The 17,218-nt window shown below is 35.8% G+C and overlaps 1 protein-coding gene across 4 annotated transcripts in view; it reads right to left on the bottom strand.

Moving 5' to 3' along the window:
• LOC150102203 (tRNA (32-2'-O)-methyltransferase regulator THADA-like) overlaps positions 1-17,218 on the bottom strand; it is a 424,395-nt gene that overhangs the window by 278,992 nt on the left and 128,185 nt on the right. For all 4 annotated transcript variants that reach the window (XR_016548929.1, XM_090399010.1, XM_090399012.1 and 1 more), the window contains 2 exons: positions 13,420-13,595; positions 5,763-5,938 (listed from right to left, as the gene is read on the bottom strand). Coding sequence is in view for 3 of the 4 variants with exons in the window: in XM_090399010.1 (XP_090255136.1) it covers positions 5,763-5,938; positions 13,420-13,595 (352 nt within the window). In the remaining variant the exon portion in view is untranslated. The remainder of the gene's footprint in view (positions 1-5,762; positions 5,939-13,419; positions 13,596-17,218) is intronic.

Here is a 17,218-nt window from a genome sequence, read left to right as displayed (position 1 = left end):
TAGGTTTTTAATCCAATTGATCGCCTCTGGGGATAGGTCAAAGATATCCTTAAAGTCATCTGGATATGCCGTCAGCTCACATTCCTGTACTACATGGTGAATGGTTTGGATCTCGGCTCCACAGAGACAGTGGGGATTTGGTATCTTACCCCACTTTGAAAGTAAGTCTCCACATACACCATGGCCTGTATGAATCCTGTTAGCTGTCATCCATATATTACTGGGCAGGTCAAATCAAGATGGTTTTTGGAAGATGTTTATGTAATTACGAATTTCAGGTGATACTGCTTGGGATCACATTACATCCTACCTACTCACCATACTGTCATTCTGGCTAAAAAGATTACAGGCAGTTTTTATGGCAGGTCTTCTGGATTTTAGCTATTAGATAAAGCATCTCGAATAAATTCATGTATTGGGAGGTTTTGGTTATTTAAGATTCTTTTATAATCATGAAGGCTTCCTGTCGTCACAGTTCGGGAGGAGCGATATGGCTCAAAGTGAAGAGCCATTGGAAAGGTGTACTCCTAATGCAACCCGTTATTAAATGCAGAGTGGAGTTAAGTTGAGCATCTAGTTTGTTGACATGGTAACTACTGAGCCACACAAGAGCACCATACTCTGCTGCACTGTAAACTAGACCCATGGCGGTGCACTGCAGAGTTGTGGCACTTGAGCCTCATATAGTACCACAAAGCTTTTGAACTATGTTATTTCTGCTGTGAACTTTAAGCAGCGATATTAATCATTGGCTATTTATATGACAGAGTTCTATCCAGAGTTATTCCCAGATATTTAGGTGTCGGATTAAATGAAATTAATGTTCCATCAGATATCTCTGGTTTTTGATTTACAAGTCTGTTATTGAGGTGAAAGCAAGAACATTCGGTTACCAGAATTTGGTGTTAATCTTCATTTTTTATAGAACTGCCATAAAGCCGACAGATCATTTGTCAATATTTCTTCAGTTCTTTTCATAGACTTGTCGCTGATCGCCAAAGCTAAATCATCTGCATTAAGCAAACTTCCTGCTGGCTGTTTCAGGAATATCTGCAATGTAAAGGCTAAAAGACAATGGTGCGAGCACTGAGCCCTGAGGTAATCCATTCTTAAGCACTCTCTGTTTACTGATGTTTCCTCCAGTGACTACCCTGAAATATCGATCACATAATAATTTGTTTAGGAGATAACCCAATGTTTTACATGGGGATGACTTTAAGAAATTCATATATGAGTCCCTCCCTCCAAACAGTATCGTAAGCCACTGTTAACTCAATAAAGACTGCAGTAGTCTTCAGGCATCTTTGAAATCCTGTAAGTTGTTAAGCTGAAAACTTGATCTGTGCAGCTGCAACTCTTCTGAATCCTGCTTGTTCTACTGAAACACATTCCAAAATTTTCTCACTGATCCTATTCAATATTAGTCAATATTAGCTCGCCTCCTCATGGTGCACCCTGGGTCACGCTAAAGAGCTAGAGCAACTGGTGGTCAGACCACTGTGCAATCTCCTGACTATATTTACACATGGAAACTCAAAACCTTCACAACGGTTCTTCTTCGAAGCAGCTGATAAGGAATATTGGACATAATATCCGTATCTGCAAGTTAAATATCTTTTTACTGTCTGATCTCTTTAAACAAAATTCAAAGAAGTCAGACACAAGATGGTCTTATTCTTATTGAATGGGCACCTCCACAGAGTCTTAAGGCTCATCATGGGGAAGGACCCAAATTATTAACACAATATCTATCATATCTCTCCTTGAAACTATTAACAGACAAAGCACTTACAACTGACTCAGGCAACCTATTCCATTCATTCACCACTCTACAACCAACAAATCTAGTCTTCACGCCCTTGCTAACCACATCTTGCTCAACTTCCAGGGATGACCTCATGTTCTTGCCCATCTAGCTAACTGTGAAAACATTTCCACTGCATCAATTCTATAAAAGCCTTTAAGTAATGCAAAAGTTTCTATCACCCCCCTCCGTTCACCTATCAGGCAACTTTTGCAATCCACAAATCCTAAATCTATCCTCATAGGGAACATTCCACAGACTACTAACCATCTTGGTCACTTGCCCATGGATCCTCTCCAGCACTTCCTCATCCTCAAGAAATCCTTCACATCCACTTCACCGACATCCATGGCCTAAATTCCAACCTGAATAGTGTTCACTACCACCTACAGTCTATCAAACCCCACCTACTCTTCCTGGCAGAAACACAAATCTCACCTCCCCACAACACCACTTATCTCAACCTTCCGAACTACTCACTCTTCAACAACTTTCGTTCCAAGGGTGGTGTCTGCACATACATCCGCTCTGACATACCTTGCCAGAGAGCACCCAACTTAGAATCACCCAACTTTGACCTCCTCTGGTTGAAAATATCCCTTCCCCACTCAGTCCAATTCATTTGCTGTCTCTATCACTCCCCCAACACAACCAACCACCCTGAGCTCTTTAATTTCCTTTCCCTAAAAATCGACTTTCTCCAATCCCACTTTCCCAACAGCGAAATCATCCTCCTAGGAGATTTTAACGTCCACAACACTAGCTGGATTTTCTCCTCCAGCTGTACAGATCTTGCAGGCAGAGAAGCCGAAACATTTGCCATCACTAACGACCTTACACAACTTGTCCAATGCCAACCAGAATACCAGATAACTCAAACCACTCCCCAAACACCCTAGATCTCTTCCTCACCAATGATCCCTCCAAATACACAGTGAAAGTAGTGATCCATCCCTTACCAACTCCCTTCTCCCCCTCTTTCACACAGGCATATGGTCTCTGCAGTATGTATATTCTACAAATATTTCCATGGGAAATGCTCAATGGAAATATCATCAATAATTCCTCCGCTCAGTACTAAACCAATTCGAACACGTACAGCTGCTGCTGCACAACATCCCTTCAAGTTCACCTAGAAACAAACAGAACAAGTTTCTTTTCCTCTTCCTTCATCCCTGCAACTGCTGCACTGTGGAACAGTCTCCCACCTGATGTGTTTCCCAAGGAATACAATTTAAAGTCATTCAAATCAAATGTAAACAAATTCCTCCTTTCCCAACCCACCAGCCATACACAGTACTAATGTACTATAGGTTGACCAACCAACCTCCTGTGTATGGGCTCAAAAAAAAAAAAAAGTGAAGCTGGCCTTTGGAGGTGATGAGCTAAATAAATGTGAATAAATTCAAGAAATGGTATGAAAGCTAGTGTGGGTGGTACATAGAAGTTTCTAGTAATAAGATTATTACCAGAGACCTACAGGGAGGTCTCTGGTATCATAGGCATCAGAAAGGATGTTCAGTTAAGAACTTAACCATTTTACCACCAGCTGGTAACAATCATGCCATACTTTCCTGGGAAATAGCTAATTATTGGTCCCATGATATCAGCAATATCAGAATCTTTGAAAAAGTGCTAAAATGAGGAAGTATTTGAATGTATCCCTAGAGTTCAAAGAACTCTAGGGATACATTCTATTAGGGATACATCTTATTAAGCAAGAGACCTATAAGTAGTAGATGTGGAAAGAATATCATGAAAATAAGAGTGAGAGAAATTATGAAATATATAAAGTGCAGGACAGAAAATTATGAGTACTGTGTGGAAAGCTAAATCAGATTATGAGAAGAGGCTGGACAGGCTAAAGGCAATTCAAAAAATTTTTATTATTATGTTGCAAATAAAAGAAAGAATGAATGTGGAAGAACAACATTACTGAATGCAGCTGATATCCTGGGTCAGAAGCTGATGAGATTGTTCAATTAATTGCTCACTTTTGCTAAGATATATCAACCAGATGTATATAATATGGTGCATATAATATGCTCCTACAACTACTACATTGGATGAAGAGAAAGAGGTGTACTAGAATGAGATTGAACAGCTATTACATAATCTGGGTAAGAATTCAGCAAAAGGCACAGATGGAATGTCAGCATGTATGCTAAAGGATTGTTCAGATGAATTGGTGCCCGTAACACATTTGTATAACTTGAGTCTCAGCTAAGAAAAGATATCACAGAAATGGAAAGAATGTAAAATAGTTCCGTTGTACAATTGTGGTGCAGAAAATTGATGTGGAAGTACCAACCCATCAGTATCTCTAGGGGTTGTGGTAAAATTTTAGAGAAGTCAATAGGAACTTGAATACAGAAATGGGTTTAGAGACAACTATACACTGCAAAGAACAGCATGGGTTTACTAAAGGGAGGTTGTATGTTAGATAAAGGAAATGGACTGGACTTTGCAAAGGCATTTGACAGAATATCATATGAAAGGCTGCTGCATAAACTGGAGAATATGAGACAGAAATATAAATTCCTCACTGATGGACAGGTATCAAAAATTGGTATGGCTAAGGTGACCAGTGGTGCACCACAGGTATCAGTCCATGAATCATTCTTGTTCAATCTATACATTAATGATATTGGGAAGAATCTGACAGGAGATCTTCAATTGTTTGCTGATAACAAAGACAAGCAAGGCAATCAAGGATACTAATAATATTCAGCACTTATTTGAAAAAGGATTCGTTTGAAAAAGCTAGAAATGTGGGCTATCAATTTAATTTAGAAAATGATAATGGCTATCAATTTAATTTACTAAGTGCAAAGTTATGAAATTTGGTGTGATGAGATTTCCAAAGATTATATTGGTGGGATTATGCTTGGAGAAACAGATAAGAATAGGGATCTTGGAGTTATGGCAGATAAGAAGTTGAAGTTCAAAGGTCACATAGCAAAAACCGCAAATACGATGAAGAGGATAATTGTAATGTGGAAATGAATATTGACATGTATGGATAAAGAAGCTGTTTTGCATCTTTACAAGGCTCTGATAAGACACCACATCTAGACTACCAAGCACATATTTAGTCTCCTGGGTTTGATTATGAGGACGAATTGAGAGTAAGTGGACTGCAGGCCCTTGTAAACAAGGAAAAGAGTAATGATATGATAAAGGCGTATACTGTCTGAATAGGTGTTATACAATATCATCTGATGAAATTTTTCATTAAATGGAAGGTGAGGAGAGAACACAGGGACATCCACAGAAATTAAGTTTGTGCAAAGTTAAGAAAGAGGTAAGAGTTAGAAATTTTCTCTCATAGAATAGTGAGTGAGTGGAACAGTTTGACTGTTGAAATACATGTAGTGTGGGTGATGTATAGCCTTCCTCTTCAAGTCTTGATTCCCTGAAGGTTTCCTATAATATCAATAAAGTGCAGATAACTGGTTTGTTTTGATTATAATTACAGATGAGTCAACTAAGGATATGAAGCTAGTAAGTATATTATGTCTATTAATTATGTGTTTTCTGGCCAGAATGAAGGATGAAAATGAAGTTTTTGGGAGAAAAATCCCTGCCAATTCCATATGGATCAACTGATTCATTTTCAGTTGAAAATCCCATATAAATGAAGATAATTTTTTTAGAAAGGTATGATCAGGGGAGTGAGAATCGAGTTCTTTGTGTGGAGAGTGATTGATGAGTGGAATGCACTGCCTGAAAGTGCAGAAACTGCGAATGGTTCAAGGCATGATTCGATGATCTTTTGGCATGAGAGAGAGAGAGTATACCCCCCCCCCTCCATGATGAGTCCTTTGACTGCATGGAGGACAGATAATAATAATAATAATAATAATAAAATGGAAGGACATGTACTAGAATACTAGAAGTATTTGTTTTATTTTTTCTCATCCTTCCCCAACAAACACAATAGCAAGAATACACATACCATGCAGAGGTGTGGTAGATGCTGCTGTTAAAATGTCCATTTGTGCAGCATGCAAGTTGGATGATGCAACTGAAAGAAGTTCTTTCAAGAAACTCAGAACTGGAAGAGTGCCACCTTCATTAAGTATTTGAGTCTGTTTCTTTACACAGAAGACAACATTTTCTTCAAGAACACATCTAGAAAAGCAAATAAATTAATGACACTAAAATTATAATGGAAAAATTACCTAATGAATTCAGTATTTCATTTAAAATTTTTATTTACTTATACAAACACACTGGAGAGACTTTTATTTGTTAAAGAAGTAATTTATAAGGATCTGGTAAATTAAAAAAAAAAATGGAAAGTCAATTAGTTTTCTATTCTCTCCTACAAAATTTAGTCCTCAATTTCAGAGATAAATACTTTCTGAACAGATAATCATTTTTTTAAAAAAAAGGTTTTGGTTCTATCAGCAAGAAAGCAGTGAGCTAAAATAAATGCAGTTTCTTAATCATGAGACCAACTCATATATATTGCTTTCTTCACTCCTTTTCTAGTTTATCTCCAAAAAATGTTTGGTCTGCTGTTTCAACAATCATGTGTCAATTCAATCAATGTATCTATCTTTCTCATAAAACTGATCTTAAATCATATTCTTTTTTGATGGTATTTTCTACTCAGTCTGTGCACTTCCTTTTCTCCCAAACTGCATGAAAATCTTAATTCTTATAATCTCAGTAGCTTATTACTGAAGAATAAGTTTCCATGAAAGTTAACAAAATTTGGATTACAAGCACTTATTTCGATTATGTATAAATTTATAAGCTAGAATGCAGAAAAATACGAGAAATAAGATCAAATGACAGTGCAATTTATTCATTATTTCATTTTCTACCTAAAAAAAGTGCAATATGCAGCAATTACGTATTTGTAGGTTTCATTCACTCTGCTTTTAATAAAAAAAATGTTTTTAATTGATATCTGTTGACTGTACTTCATCTACTGGTATTATAATATGACACAGACTTACTCAATCTTAATAAATAAATAAATAAATAAAAATAATAATAAAATAAATAAATAAATAAAAATAATAATAAAATAAATAAATAAATAAAATGCATCACAAAATTCAGAAAACAAAGATGGGATGCAGAATATATAATTGGTAGGAATATACTGGAGGAGGTGGAGGAAATAAGAAATCCAAGGATAACAGTGGATAGGGACCTAAAATATGCAGACAGCACGATGAATTCTAACAATGATGCAGAGAACAATAACTTGTAGAAGTAAGGAGATTATGGTTCCATTGTGCAAGAACTTGATTATGTCACATATGGACTACTGTACACATATATCATCACTTGGTTTTCAAAAGGATGAAGGTCCAGTGACAATTTGACTAAGGTGGTCTTGGTCTCTGGAATGTTGAGTATGAAGGTTAAGAATATGCAATTTGCAGAGTCAAGTGAATAGGGACGATAGAGACATATAAGCTGACAAAGGATTTTTTATCAGATTAATGTTAAACAGGAATTTAAGAAAATGGTGAGAGATGGGAGAAGAGAGAACAAAAAGGTCATCCAAGGAATGCTGTATATGGGAGCAGCAGGTTTTTTGCTAAGAGAGTATAAATCATTAATTTTAGAAATTATGGACTTTACAACCGTATTATAAATAACTCTTTTAATATCCCGAGGTTTCGATCTTCACATTAAGATCATCATCTGGAGCATATACAAATATACAGGACAAGCTAGGTTACATTACATACAGTAAGCTAAAGAAACAATGAATTGATCACAAGTTATTCTACTGGCATGACCTCTAGTGAAAAAAAAAAAAAAAATTAATTAATTATAAACTACATGAAGCTAAATTCTATATATGATAACATGAGTAAACATTCTTTCTTACAGATAGTTTTCTTTCAGTAACAATGATGTCCTATTTTTAGCATTACAATTGTTATTTTTGATTTAGGATCCTGGATTTTCTACAGTCCTGTTTATACAGTAGTTGCTCTTAGAGAGAAAGGTTCTGTGGGTTGAATATATGCCTTCCATATGTTTTGGATTTTTAGACCATCATTATTGTTCAGATTGGGGTGGTTGGTAATAATCTCACAGGCTTCCTTAAATTTGCGTTCATACCATGTTTTGGTGTGATGTAGACAACTAGCTTTTCCAGTCAATTCTGTGTAAGGTGTTCACAGGGCATGATCAGAAAGGCCAGCTTCACCATAATTATTATATTTAATGTGTCGTTTATGTTCTTTATGTCTGATAGGAATTGTGCATCCTGTTTCTCCTATATATGGTATGTTACAGGTGCAATAAATATGGTATACTCCAGGGTGGGGAAGTGGAGGGAGTGGGTCTTTGGATGAGTTGAGTAAGCTTTTTAATTTTGCAGGAGGTTTAAAAGTGGCTTTGAGGTTGTATTTTTGTAGTATTCTGTTTATTTTATCTGATGTCCCTTTAATGTAAGGAATGGTTATAGTTTTATTGTAGTCTGATTTGTCTTTGTTTATTATTGAGGTCTTGTAGAGAATTTTGTTGATAGCATTTTGGCTGTACCCATTTTTTTGAAAAGTATTGCTGATAACTTTAAATTCGTCTTTCAGCCTGTTCACTGGAGCAGATCTTCAGAGCCCTGTTTTTTAGAGTATTAATGACACCTAGTTTTTGTGTTGGCTGGTGGTAGGAGATTATGTGTACATATTGGCCAATATGTGTCGGTTTTCTAGTGAAAACATGTGTCGGTTTTCTAGTGTAAACAGTGAAGGAAAGATTGCCAGAAGGAAGACCTTGTGGGAAGTGTATCTAGAAACGGAAGTATGTTCTGTTTTTCAATCTCAACTGTGAACTGTATGCATTTGTGTTGTTTGTTTAGGTGGCTAAGGAATGTGTCTAGTGTCTGGCGGCCATCAGACCAGATCGTGAAAACATCATCAACGTATCTAAGCCAGACTTTGGGTTTTAAAGGAGAGGAACCTAAAGCAAGTTGCTCAAAATGTTCCATATAAAAGTTAGCAATGGGGGGGGATAATGGCGAGCTCATGGCTGTGCCTTCTCGCCATTATCCCCCCCCCCCCAATTGCTAACCTTTATATGGAACATTTTGAGCAACTTGAAAAAGGTGACATGAAAAGAGAAGATGACAATATTCTAGATGTCTGGAATAATTACTTTGAAATACTGCTAAATGAAACAAGCAGTGCCAGCATGATGGTAGAAAACTGCCAACAAGGAATATATATATCCATACTTGAAGTAGAAAAAGTCATCAAAAACCTAAAATGTGAAAAGGCAGCTGGAGTAGATGAAATTTGGCCAGCAATGGTGAAACATGGAGGTATAAAAGTTTTACAGCGGGTGCATTGCAAAATTCAGAAGGCCTGGTCAGAGGATCGAATTCTGGATGATTGGAGCAGAGCTCTCATAGTGCCCATCTATAAAAAGGGAAATAAAACTCAATGTTGTGAGAATTACAGAGGTATTTCCCTACTGAGTGTTCCTAGTAAGATTTATGCAAGTATACTTGAGAAATGAACAAGAAAAATTATGGAAGGGAAGCTTGGTGAAGAGCAAGCTGGATTAGAGCAAACACAAGTTGTCAAGATCAGATTTTCACTTTAAGGCCAATAGTTGAGAAATCCTGGGAACATAACAAGGATTTGTATTTAAGTTTCACTGATCTAGAAAAGGCATATGATAAGGTGAATAGAGGAAAAGCTCTTCAAAATGCTACAGTGATATGGTGTAAATGGGACATTATATCAAGCAATACATAGTCTCTATTAAAGCTGTAAGTCAGCAGTTAGACTTGAAGGAGGTACAGGAAGATGGTCTGAAGTAAAATCCAGCGTGCAACAAGGATGAACATTATCTCCACTGTTATTCGTTATCTATATGGATCACATTATGAAGGAAAGTGGTATTAAACCTGATATCAAAATTGGAGATGTTAATATCAGCTCTTTGCTTTATGAAGATGTTATACTTCTAAATAAATCAGCTACAAGTCTGCAAGATTCCCTGACTAAATTGAATAACTGTCATAATAGATATGGTATGAAGGTCAGCAATAACAAGACAAAGATAAGGAAAATAGGCAGAAGCAATGAAAATATCAACTGCATCCTGAATGGTGAACCTATAGAAAAAGTAAAACATTTCAGCTATTTAGGCACAATTTTTAGTGAAGATGGTAAATTAAATATGGAAATAGACAGCAGAAATAGTAAACCTGATATGGTAGGAAGTCAGTTGATTAAATTTATATGGAACAAGTAAGAAATTAGTCAAAACACAAAATTAGCTATATATGAGATGGCATACAAACCAATTTTAACTTATGGATCTGACAGCTGAATTGGAAACAAACACACTTTATCAAAAACTGGAGACCTCTGATATCAGAGTTCTGAGAAAGATTAGTGGAGTGAACAGATGGCAGTATCACATTAAAAATGGTGATATTAGGAAAGAACTTGAAACTGTTAGTATTCAGGAATGTTCTAGAAGATCTAATCTCAGGTGGTATGGTCACTTTAACAGAATGGGAGAGGAAAGATTAGCAAAACAAGTGTTCTTTGCCAGGAAAAGAACCTGAGGAAGGCCAAGATGTAGACAGAATGATACAATAAAAAAGCACCTTAAATGTCAGAAATATGCGATCTGAGAATATTAGAATATTGACAGATAACAGATTAATTTGGAGGAAAATTGTTGATGGTGTAACCATGAGGGTACATATCAGGAATTTGATAATGATGATGAAATAACTAAGCTGGCAATTTATCCCAATCAAAAAGTTGGAACCGTTAAGACCTTACTGCATCATGCTGATAATAGAAGTTTCACCGAAGACCTCTTACAGCAAGAATTGAATTACATCTCAAATCTGCTTTTATTAAAAATGGCTTTAATGAATCCTTTATCAAGAAAGACTAACAGCTTTAGGCCACCAGTCTCTAGATCTTCTGAAGATATTACACAGATTACACTCCCATATATTAAAGAATTTCTGAATATACTGCTACAGTTCTAAAACCTCTTCATATTGCCATATCCTTTTGTCCTGTCAGGAAACTTTCTACCTTCCTTTCTTCACCAAAAGAGAAGCTTTTTCCACCCAGCCTTCCAGGTGTCTAACAGATCCCCTGATCTTATGGTTTGTTTTACGTAACACCTCCAAGAAGTCCAAAGACTCATCGAGGAAGAGCACCTGCTCTTCAGCTCTCCATCTCCAATTTGGGCAAATGAAAATGGCTACCAGTTTAATGTTAGTAAGTGTAAAGTTATGCACTTTGGCATGATTAGATTTTCAGTGGCATATTATATTAGCAGGGTTATGCTACAAGAAATTGAGGAGGCAAGGGATCTTGGCATATTGGTGGATAGGAATTTGAAGTTGTCACATAGCAAAAGTTGCAAATACAACTCAGAGGATAATTGCAATGTTGTTGAAGCAAACCTTGACATGTAAGGAAGTCATTTTGTCTCTTTATGAGGCTTTGAGAGGTCTCCCAGATTCGAAGGGGATAAAGAAACTGTGAAAAAGGCACAAAGAAGAGTTACAAAAATTATATCCAGATTATGGAATTTAGGTTATGAAGACAGATTGTGAGTATATGGATTACAGACTCTGGTTAACTGGAGAAAGAGGGGTGATATGACAGAGGTCTATAAATTTTGAATGGGTATTATAGAATAGCATTTGATGAAATTTTTCATTATATGGAAGAGGAAGAGAAATACCGGGGGGGGCATCCATAGAAGTTAAGTTTGTTCCGAGTCAAGAAAGGGGTAAGAGCTAGGTTTTTTCCCCTCACAGAGCAGTGAGTAAGTGGAATAGTAGTAAGTGCATCTAGTGTGAATGAATTTATGGGAAAGTATGACTGCTGGTTTGGATGGTTATAGCCTCCCTCGATGAGTCCTTGACTCCCTTGAGGTAACAGATAATAATAATAATAGTAATAATAATAATAATAAAGATCTTCTGAAAGTAATACCTTAAACTCTGATCTCCTAAATATCGTTCAGGGAAGGATAAATAAGCTTATGAAGTTCAATACTCCAAAACACTGTTCTATCTCATCTCTCACAACTTACTTTACTTCCCCTTATTTTTGAGGTCAGACTTACATCTCAGCCACAGCTTCTTCAGTTTCCAAGACACTACTTCTTGTACAACTATTAATCTATAAATCCCAAATCCATACTTATCCTTATAATAAATACTTCTCACACAGATTTTTGGTGGCATACCTAAAATATGTGTGAGCAGTATTTATTGATAACTAAGGCATTCTGTTTCTGCTTTATGTCTCTTCTGTAGATATTACCATGGATAATGTTCCTGTTAACTGGAAACCATCACTCCTACAATTTCTTCTAAAACTGTAGGAACATGTGCAGCTACTGGTCAACCTTCATTTAATGTCCAGGAAGAGATACAAGAAGTTGGTTTGATATTAAATCAGGTGTATGACAAGTGTTCACATTATCTCCACTGTTGTTCATCATCTGTAAGGATCACATTATGAAGGAATGAGGTATTAAACCTGGTATCAAAATTAGAAATGTTAATCTCAGCTCTTTAGCTTTATGCAGATGTATTATACTTCTAATTAAACCCAGTATAACTCTGCAGGATTAAATTTATATTTTATTATGGTTATAAATGTTAGAAATTTGGTATGAAAATCAACAATAAAAAGACAGAAACAATGAAAACATCAACTGTATCCTGGGAGAACCTATAGAACAAGTAACACTTTCAGCTATTTAGGCATAATTTTTAGCAAAGATGGCAAATTAAATTTGGAAATAGACAGCAGAATTAGTCAAATTGGTATTGGTAGGAAGTCAGCTGAATAAATTTATATGGGATAAGTAAGAAATTAGTCAAAACACTAAATTAGCTGTATACAAAATGGTGTTCAAACCAATTTTAACTTATGGATCTGAGAACCGGATTAGAAATAAAACACTTGATCAAAGACTGGAAACTACAGATATGAGAGTTCTGAAAAAGACTGTGAATGGGGGGGGGTTAACAGATGGCATTAATAGTAGTATTATATTAAGAATGAGGATAGTAGGAAAGAACTTGACTTTTTTTTTAGCATTCAGGTAGTCACTTAAACAGAATAGGAGAGGGAAGTTGAGCAAAACAAGTGTTCTTTGATAGGATGGCAGGAAAAATACCAACAAGATCACAATCTAGGTGGACTGATATAGTAAGAAGTGCCTTAGAAGAAGCAGAATAATTTGGAAGAAAATTGTTGATAAAAAGTTAGTAATGATGTAACAATGTTATGTACTATCATTATATTCTATATATCCCTTGTGGATATGTGTTCAGGAATTTCATGATTATGATGTGCAATATATTTCCATACAAAGAAAACTTACTGCTGTCTGTCATCTTTAAATAATATAAAAGAAAAAAGTGGTTCACTTTTAATGAAGCATAACTCAAAAATCATTCTAAATATCTTGAAATGTTTTCTTATTCAGATTAAAGATATATCAGAATGCTGCTAAGAAAAATAAATTTAAGCAACCATTGGTTTTTGCTATTTATTTATTTATAATAAATAAATAAATAAATAAAATGAAAAAAAAAGAAGTATATAGTAAGAAAAGAGGAAATAGCTTACTTTTTAAAAACTATTCTACAAAGAAGTGATCCAGCACCAGTATGATGTGCAAAAGGACTATTACACAGTTCTAAAGCATACTTCAGTAATTCTTCAATGTTGATTAATTCACTACCTTCTTTTTCAGAAAGTGATGGAAAATACTTCTCAATAATTTCAGCTGCTAAAAGACGTATCTGAAATCAAGAAAGAAAATGGAGAAGTTATCGAAATGGAAGTGTGACTTGATAAACTGTTGAAAAATAATATGATGAGTATCAGCTGCTATTTTCTTTACTGAACATTTGATCAGAAGAGACATTTCACTGCACAAACAAGACCTTTCTCTAACTTATTTGAAAAAATTTATAAGCTTAAAGGACTTTTATCGATTTATTTATTTATTTTTTGTTTCTAATGAAATGCGTTTATAACATACACATTTCTTCAACATCTCTTTTAACAATAAGCACCTCCATAAAAATATCTAATGTTATATTATATTGGTAGGATTATGCTAGAAGAAAACTGATCAGGCTAAGGATTGGGAGTTTTAGTAGATGGGAAGTTGAAGTTCAAGGGCCATATAGAAAAGGCTACAAATACAACTTAGAGGATAACTGCAAGGCTGAAACAATCCCTGACATGTAAAGATAAGGAAGTCATTTTACCTTTTTACAAGATCTTGATAAGATCTTGATGGACAATTGTGCACAGATTTGGTCTCCTGGTTTCCGTGGTGATTCTGATACAGTGGAGAGAGTGCAAAAGAGTGTGTTAAAAATGATATCAGGTTCACAGAATATTGAATATGAAGACAGATTAAAAATTTCAGCCTGTAGACACTAGTAATCAGGAGAAAGAGTGTGATATGATTGGGATTTACAAACTTCTGAAAGGGATTCACACAGGATTTCAGCATCTTGATTTTTCATTTTATGGAGCATGAGGAAAGGATGTAAAAGCATTCTTGAAAGTTGAAAATGAATGCTGCCAAGAAGGGGACGAGAGCTAGATTTTTCTCTCATAGAGTGGTGCATGACTTGAATGGATTGCAGTGAATGTTTTGTGTGCAAGTAGTGTGGTTGTATGCAAGGATAGGTATGGTAGCTAATGCAGGTAATATGTGGCCTCCCTCAATGAATCCCTGACTCTCTAGAGATCTATCTTAATAATAATAATATGCAGCTAAGGTATGCGGATGGCAGGTTAGCTAAGATATTGTTAAACTCTGAATGAAAAGAAAAGTCAAAACCTTTACCTTCATTCAGATTTAACCCGATTTATCAATTCCGAAGCCAGTATCAATATATCAAGAGAAAAATAATCAATTGTAAATTATCAGTTCTGTTAATATTTAAGAAAGTTTTATCTAATGCATCATAATGAAATTAAATAAGTGTTCTGTAAAATTTAAACTGTGTAATCTATGTAAGTGCTATTATGTTGAAGGCAAAAAGCAATCCGATTATACAGCAATGGCCTGAAGTCATACACGTACACCTAATAGAACGCGCACACAGATGTCCTCCGAATAGAACGCCAGGGGTGAGATTGGCGCTAGGTGTTCATAGGAGTGACGTGCCGGGAGAAATCAGGATGACGTAGGCAAGAAACATAGGGCGCGTGTTTTAAAAGACGCTGCAGCACAGGCTAGTGGCTCTTTTTTTTCGTTTCCTGTACTGGCGTCATCAGTGGAGAAGTCCATCGTGAGGTCATTGCAGCTAGCGGCAGTGTCCATGGGCAGTTCTGGGCTATGGAATGACCTGACATGGTAAAGTTTCAGATCATGCTGAAGATTGTAGATCCATGCCCAGCCGATTGATGAGCGAGCGGGGAGCGAGAATTGTCCCCCCCGTCAGCGATGTGTCATGTCTGAATCCAACTGATGTGTAGAAAAGCCGAGGTAAATCTAGGAGGTTAATCAGGAAATTGAAAACGCTGTAGGGATATGCATGAAGGCCTAGTGCATCCCCAACTACTGGTAATGTAGATTCTTATTTCTTAATGTAAAAATTGTGTAGGGAACATTGGTTTAGATATATGTAAGTCTTCAACTCAGGACTGAACCCTCATTGAAAGACCTATAAGAGTTATGCTGATGAAACTTAGGAACTCTATACTCTAATTGAAATAGTAGTGAGAAGATAATTGTGAATAATTGAATTAATGTGAAGATAATTGTGAATGTATGTGAATTATAGAAAGTATAGTATTTAATGGTGTCTCGTATAGATGAGAGTTAGATTTTGTTGGAAGAAATGAATTGAAATTATTATCTAATATGTTACAGGAGATTTAGCTATCATAAGTGAAACTACTCTCTTCCCAATATTATCTAAAATTAATTTAATGTCAGAAAAAAATTGATTATAACATGTATTATGTCTTTTCAGTGTATTAAATGTTAATTTCCTTTGAAATGATGAAGACTTGCCTGATTTCCATTTTACTGAACCGTTCATAAAAGTCCGAACCTGAGCAGGAAGTAAGATTGACAAACATCAATTAAGGGGCTACGACTGCGAGATAAATCCGAACAGTGAGATTTTTTAAGAATTACGAGACTGTGCTTGGTTCCATGAATAAATATTCATCAAGTACATTTTAGGGTGGAGCAGTATAGATATAAATTTTCTCTAAAATTAAGAAGGAACCAGTACCTGAATTGAAACAAACGAATTGGTGCCAATTAACAACATTTCCTTTGTCTTCATAGCTCACGTGCACATCTTGTATAATTGCTTATCGGCATAGATTGAAAGTTAAGACACGACTCACTGATGATAGTTTAAGAAATTACTAAAAAGGGGAAGTCAGAAAAGAAGATAATTATATATATATATGAAAACAAGTTGTTGGAAGTTGTTGAAGAAGCTTAGGAATGGAGGAAAGAGTGCTGTAAAAGGAATTAGAGATGATAAAGGTGAAATGAAAACAGGAGAAAAAGATATCCTTGAAGTATGGAGTAATTACTTTGAAAAACTGCTAAATGAAACAAGCAGTGATGACAGCAGAGTGATAAAAAACACTGACCAGGCATGCAGTCAGGAATACATATCCATACTTGAAGTAGAAAAAGCCATCAAAGGCTTGAAATGTGGAAAGGCAGCAGGAGTAGATGATATTCGACCAGAAATGCTGAAGTATGGTGGTATAAGAGTCTTACAGTGGCTGCACTGCATAGTTCAGAAAACCTGGACAGAGGGACGAATTCCCGATGATTGGAGTAGAGTTCTCATAGTACCCATATATAAAAAGGGAAATAAAACTGAATGTGAGAATTACAGAGGTATTTCCCTACTGAGTGTTCCTAGCAAGATCTATGCAAGTATACCTGAGAAACGGTTGAGAAGAGTTGTGGAAGAAAAGCTTGGTGAAGAACAAGCTGGATTCAGGCCAAATAGAGGCTGTCAGGATCAGATCTTCACTTTACGACAAATAGTCGAGAAAGCATGGAAATATAACAAAGATCTGTATTTAAGTTTTGTCGATTTGGAAAAGGCATATGACAAGGTGCCAAGAGAGAAGCTATTCAATACGCTGCAGTTATATGGTGTCAATAGGGCATTATATCAAGCAATACTTAGTCTTTATTTGAGTTGTGAGTCAGCAGTTAGAATTGAAGGAAGTACAGGAAGATGGTTTAATGTTAAATCTGGTGTGAGACAAGGATGTACATTATCCCCTCTGTTATTCATTATCTATATGGATCACATTATGAAGGAATGTGGTATTAAACCTGATATCAAAATTGGAGATGTTAATGTCAGCTCTTTGCTTTATGTGGATGATGTTATACTTCTAAATAAATCCGCTA

This window comes from Typopeltis vanoorti, chromosome 10, assembly GCF_054136105.1.
Source record: "Typopeltis vanoorti isolate ZY-2024b chromosome 10, IOZ_Tvanoo_1.0, whole genome shotgun sequence".
Taxonomy (NCBI): Eukaryota; Metazoa; Arthropoda; class Arachnida; order Uropygi; family Thelyphonidae; genus Typopeltis; species Typopeltis vanoorti.
This window is presented reverse-complemented; position numbering and strand designations above follow the sequence as displayed.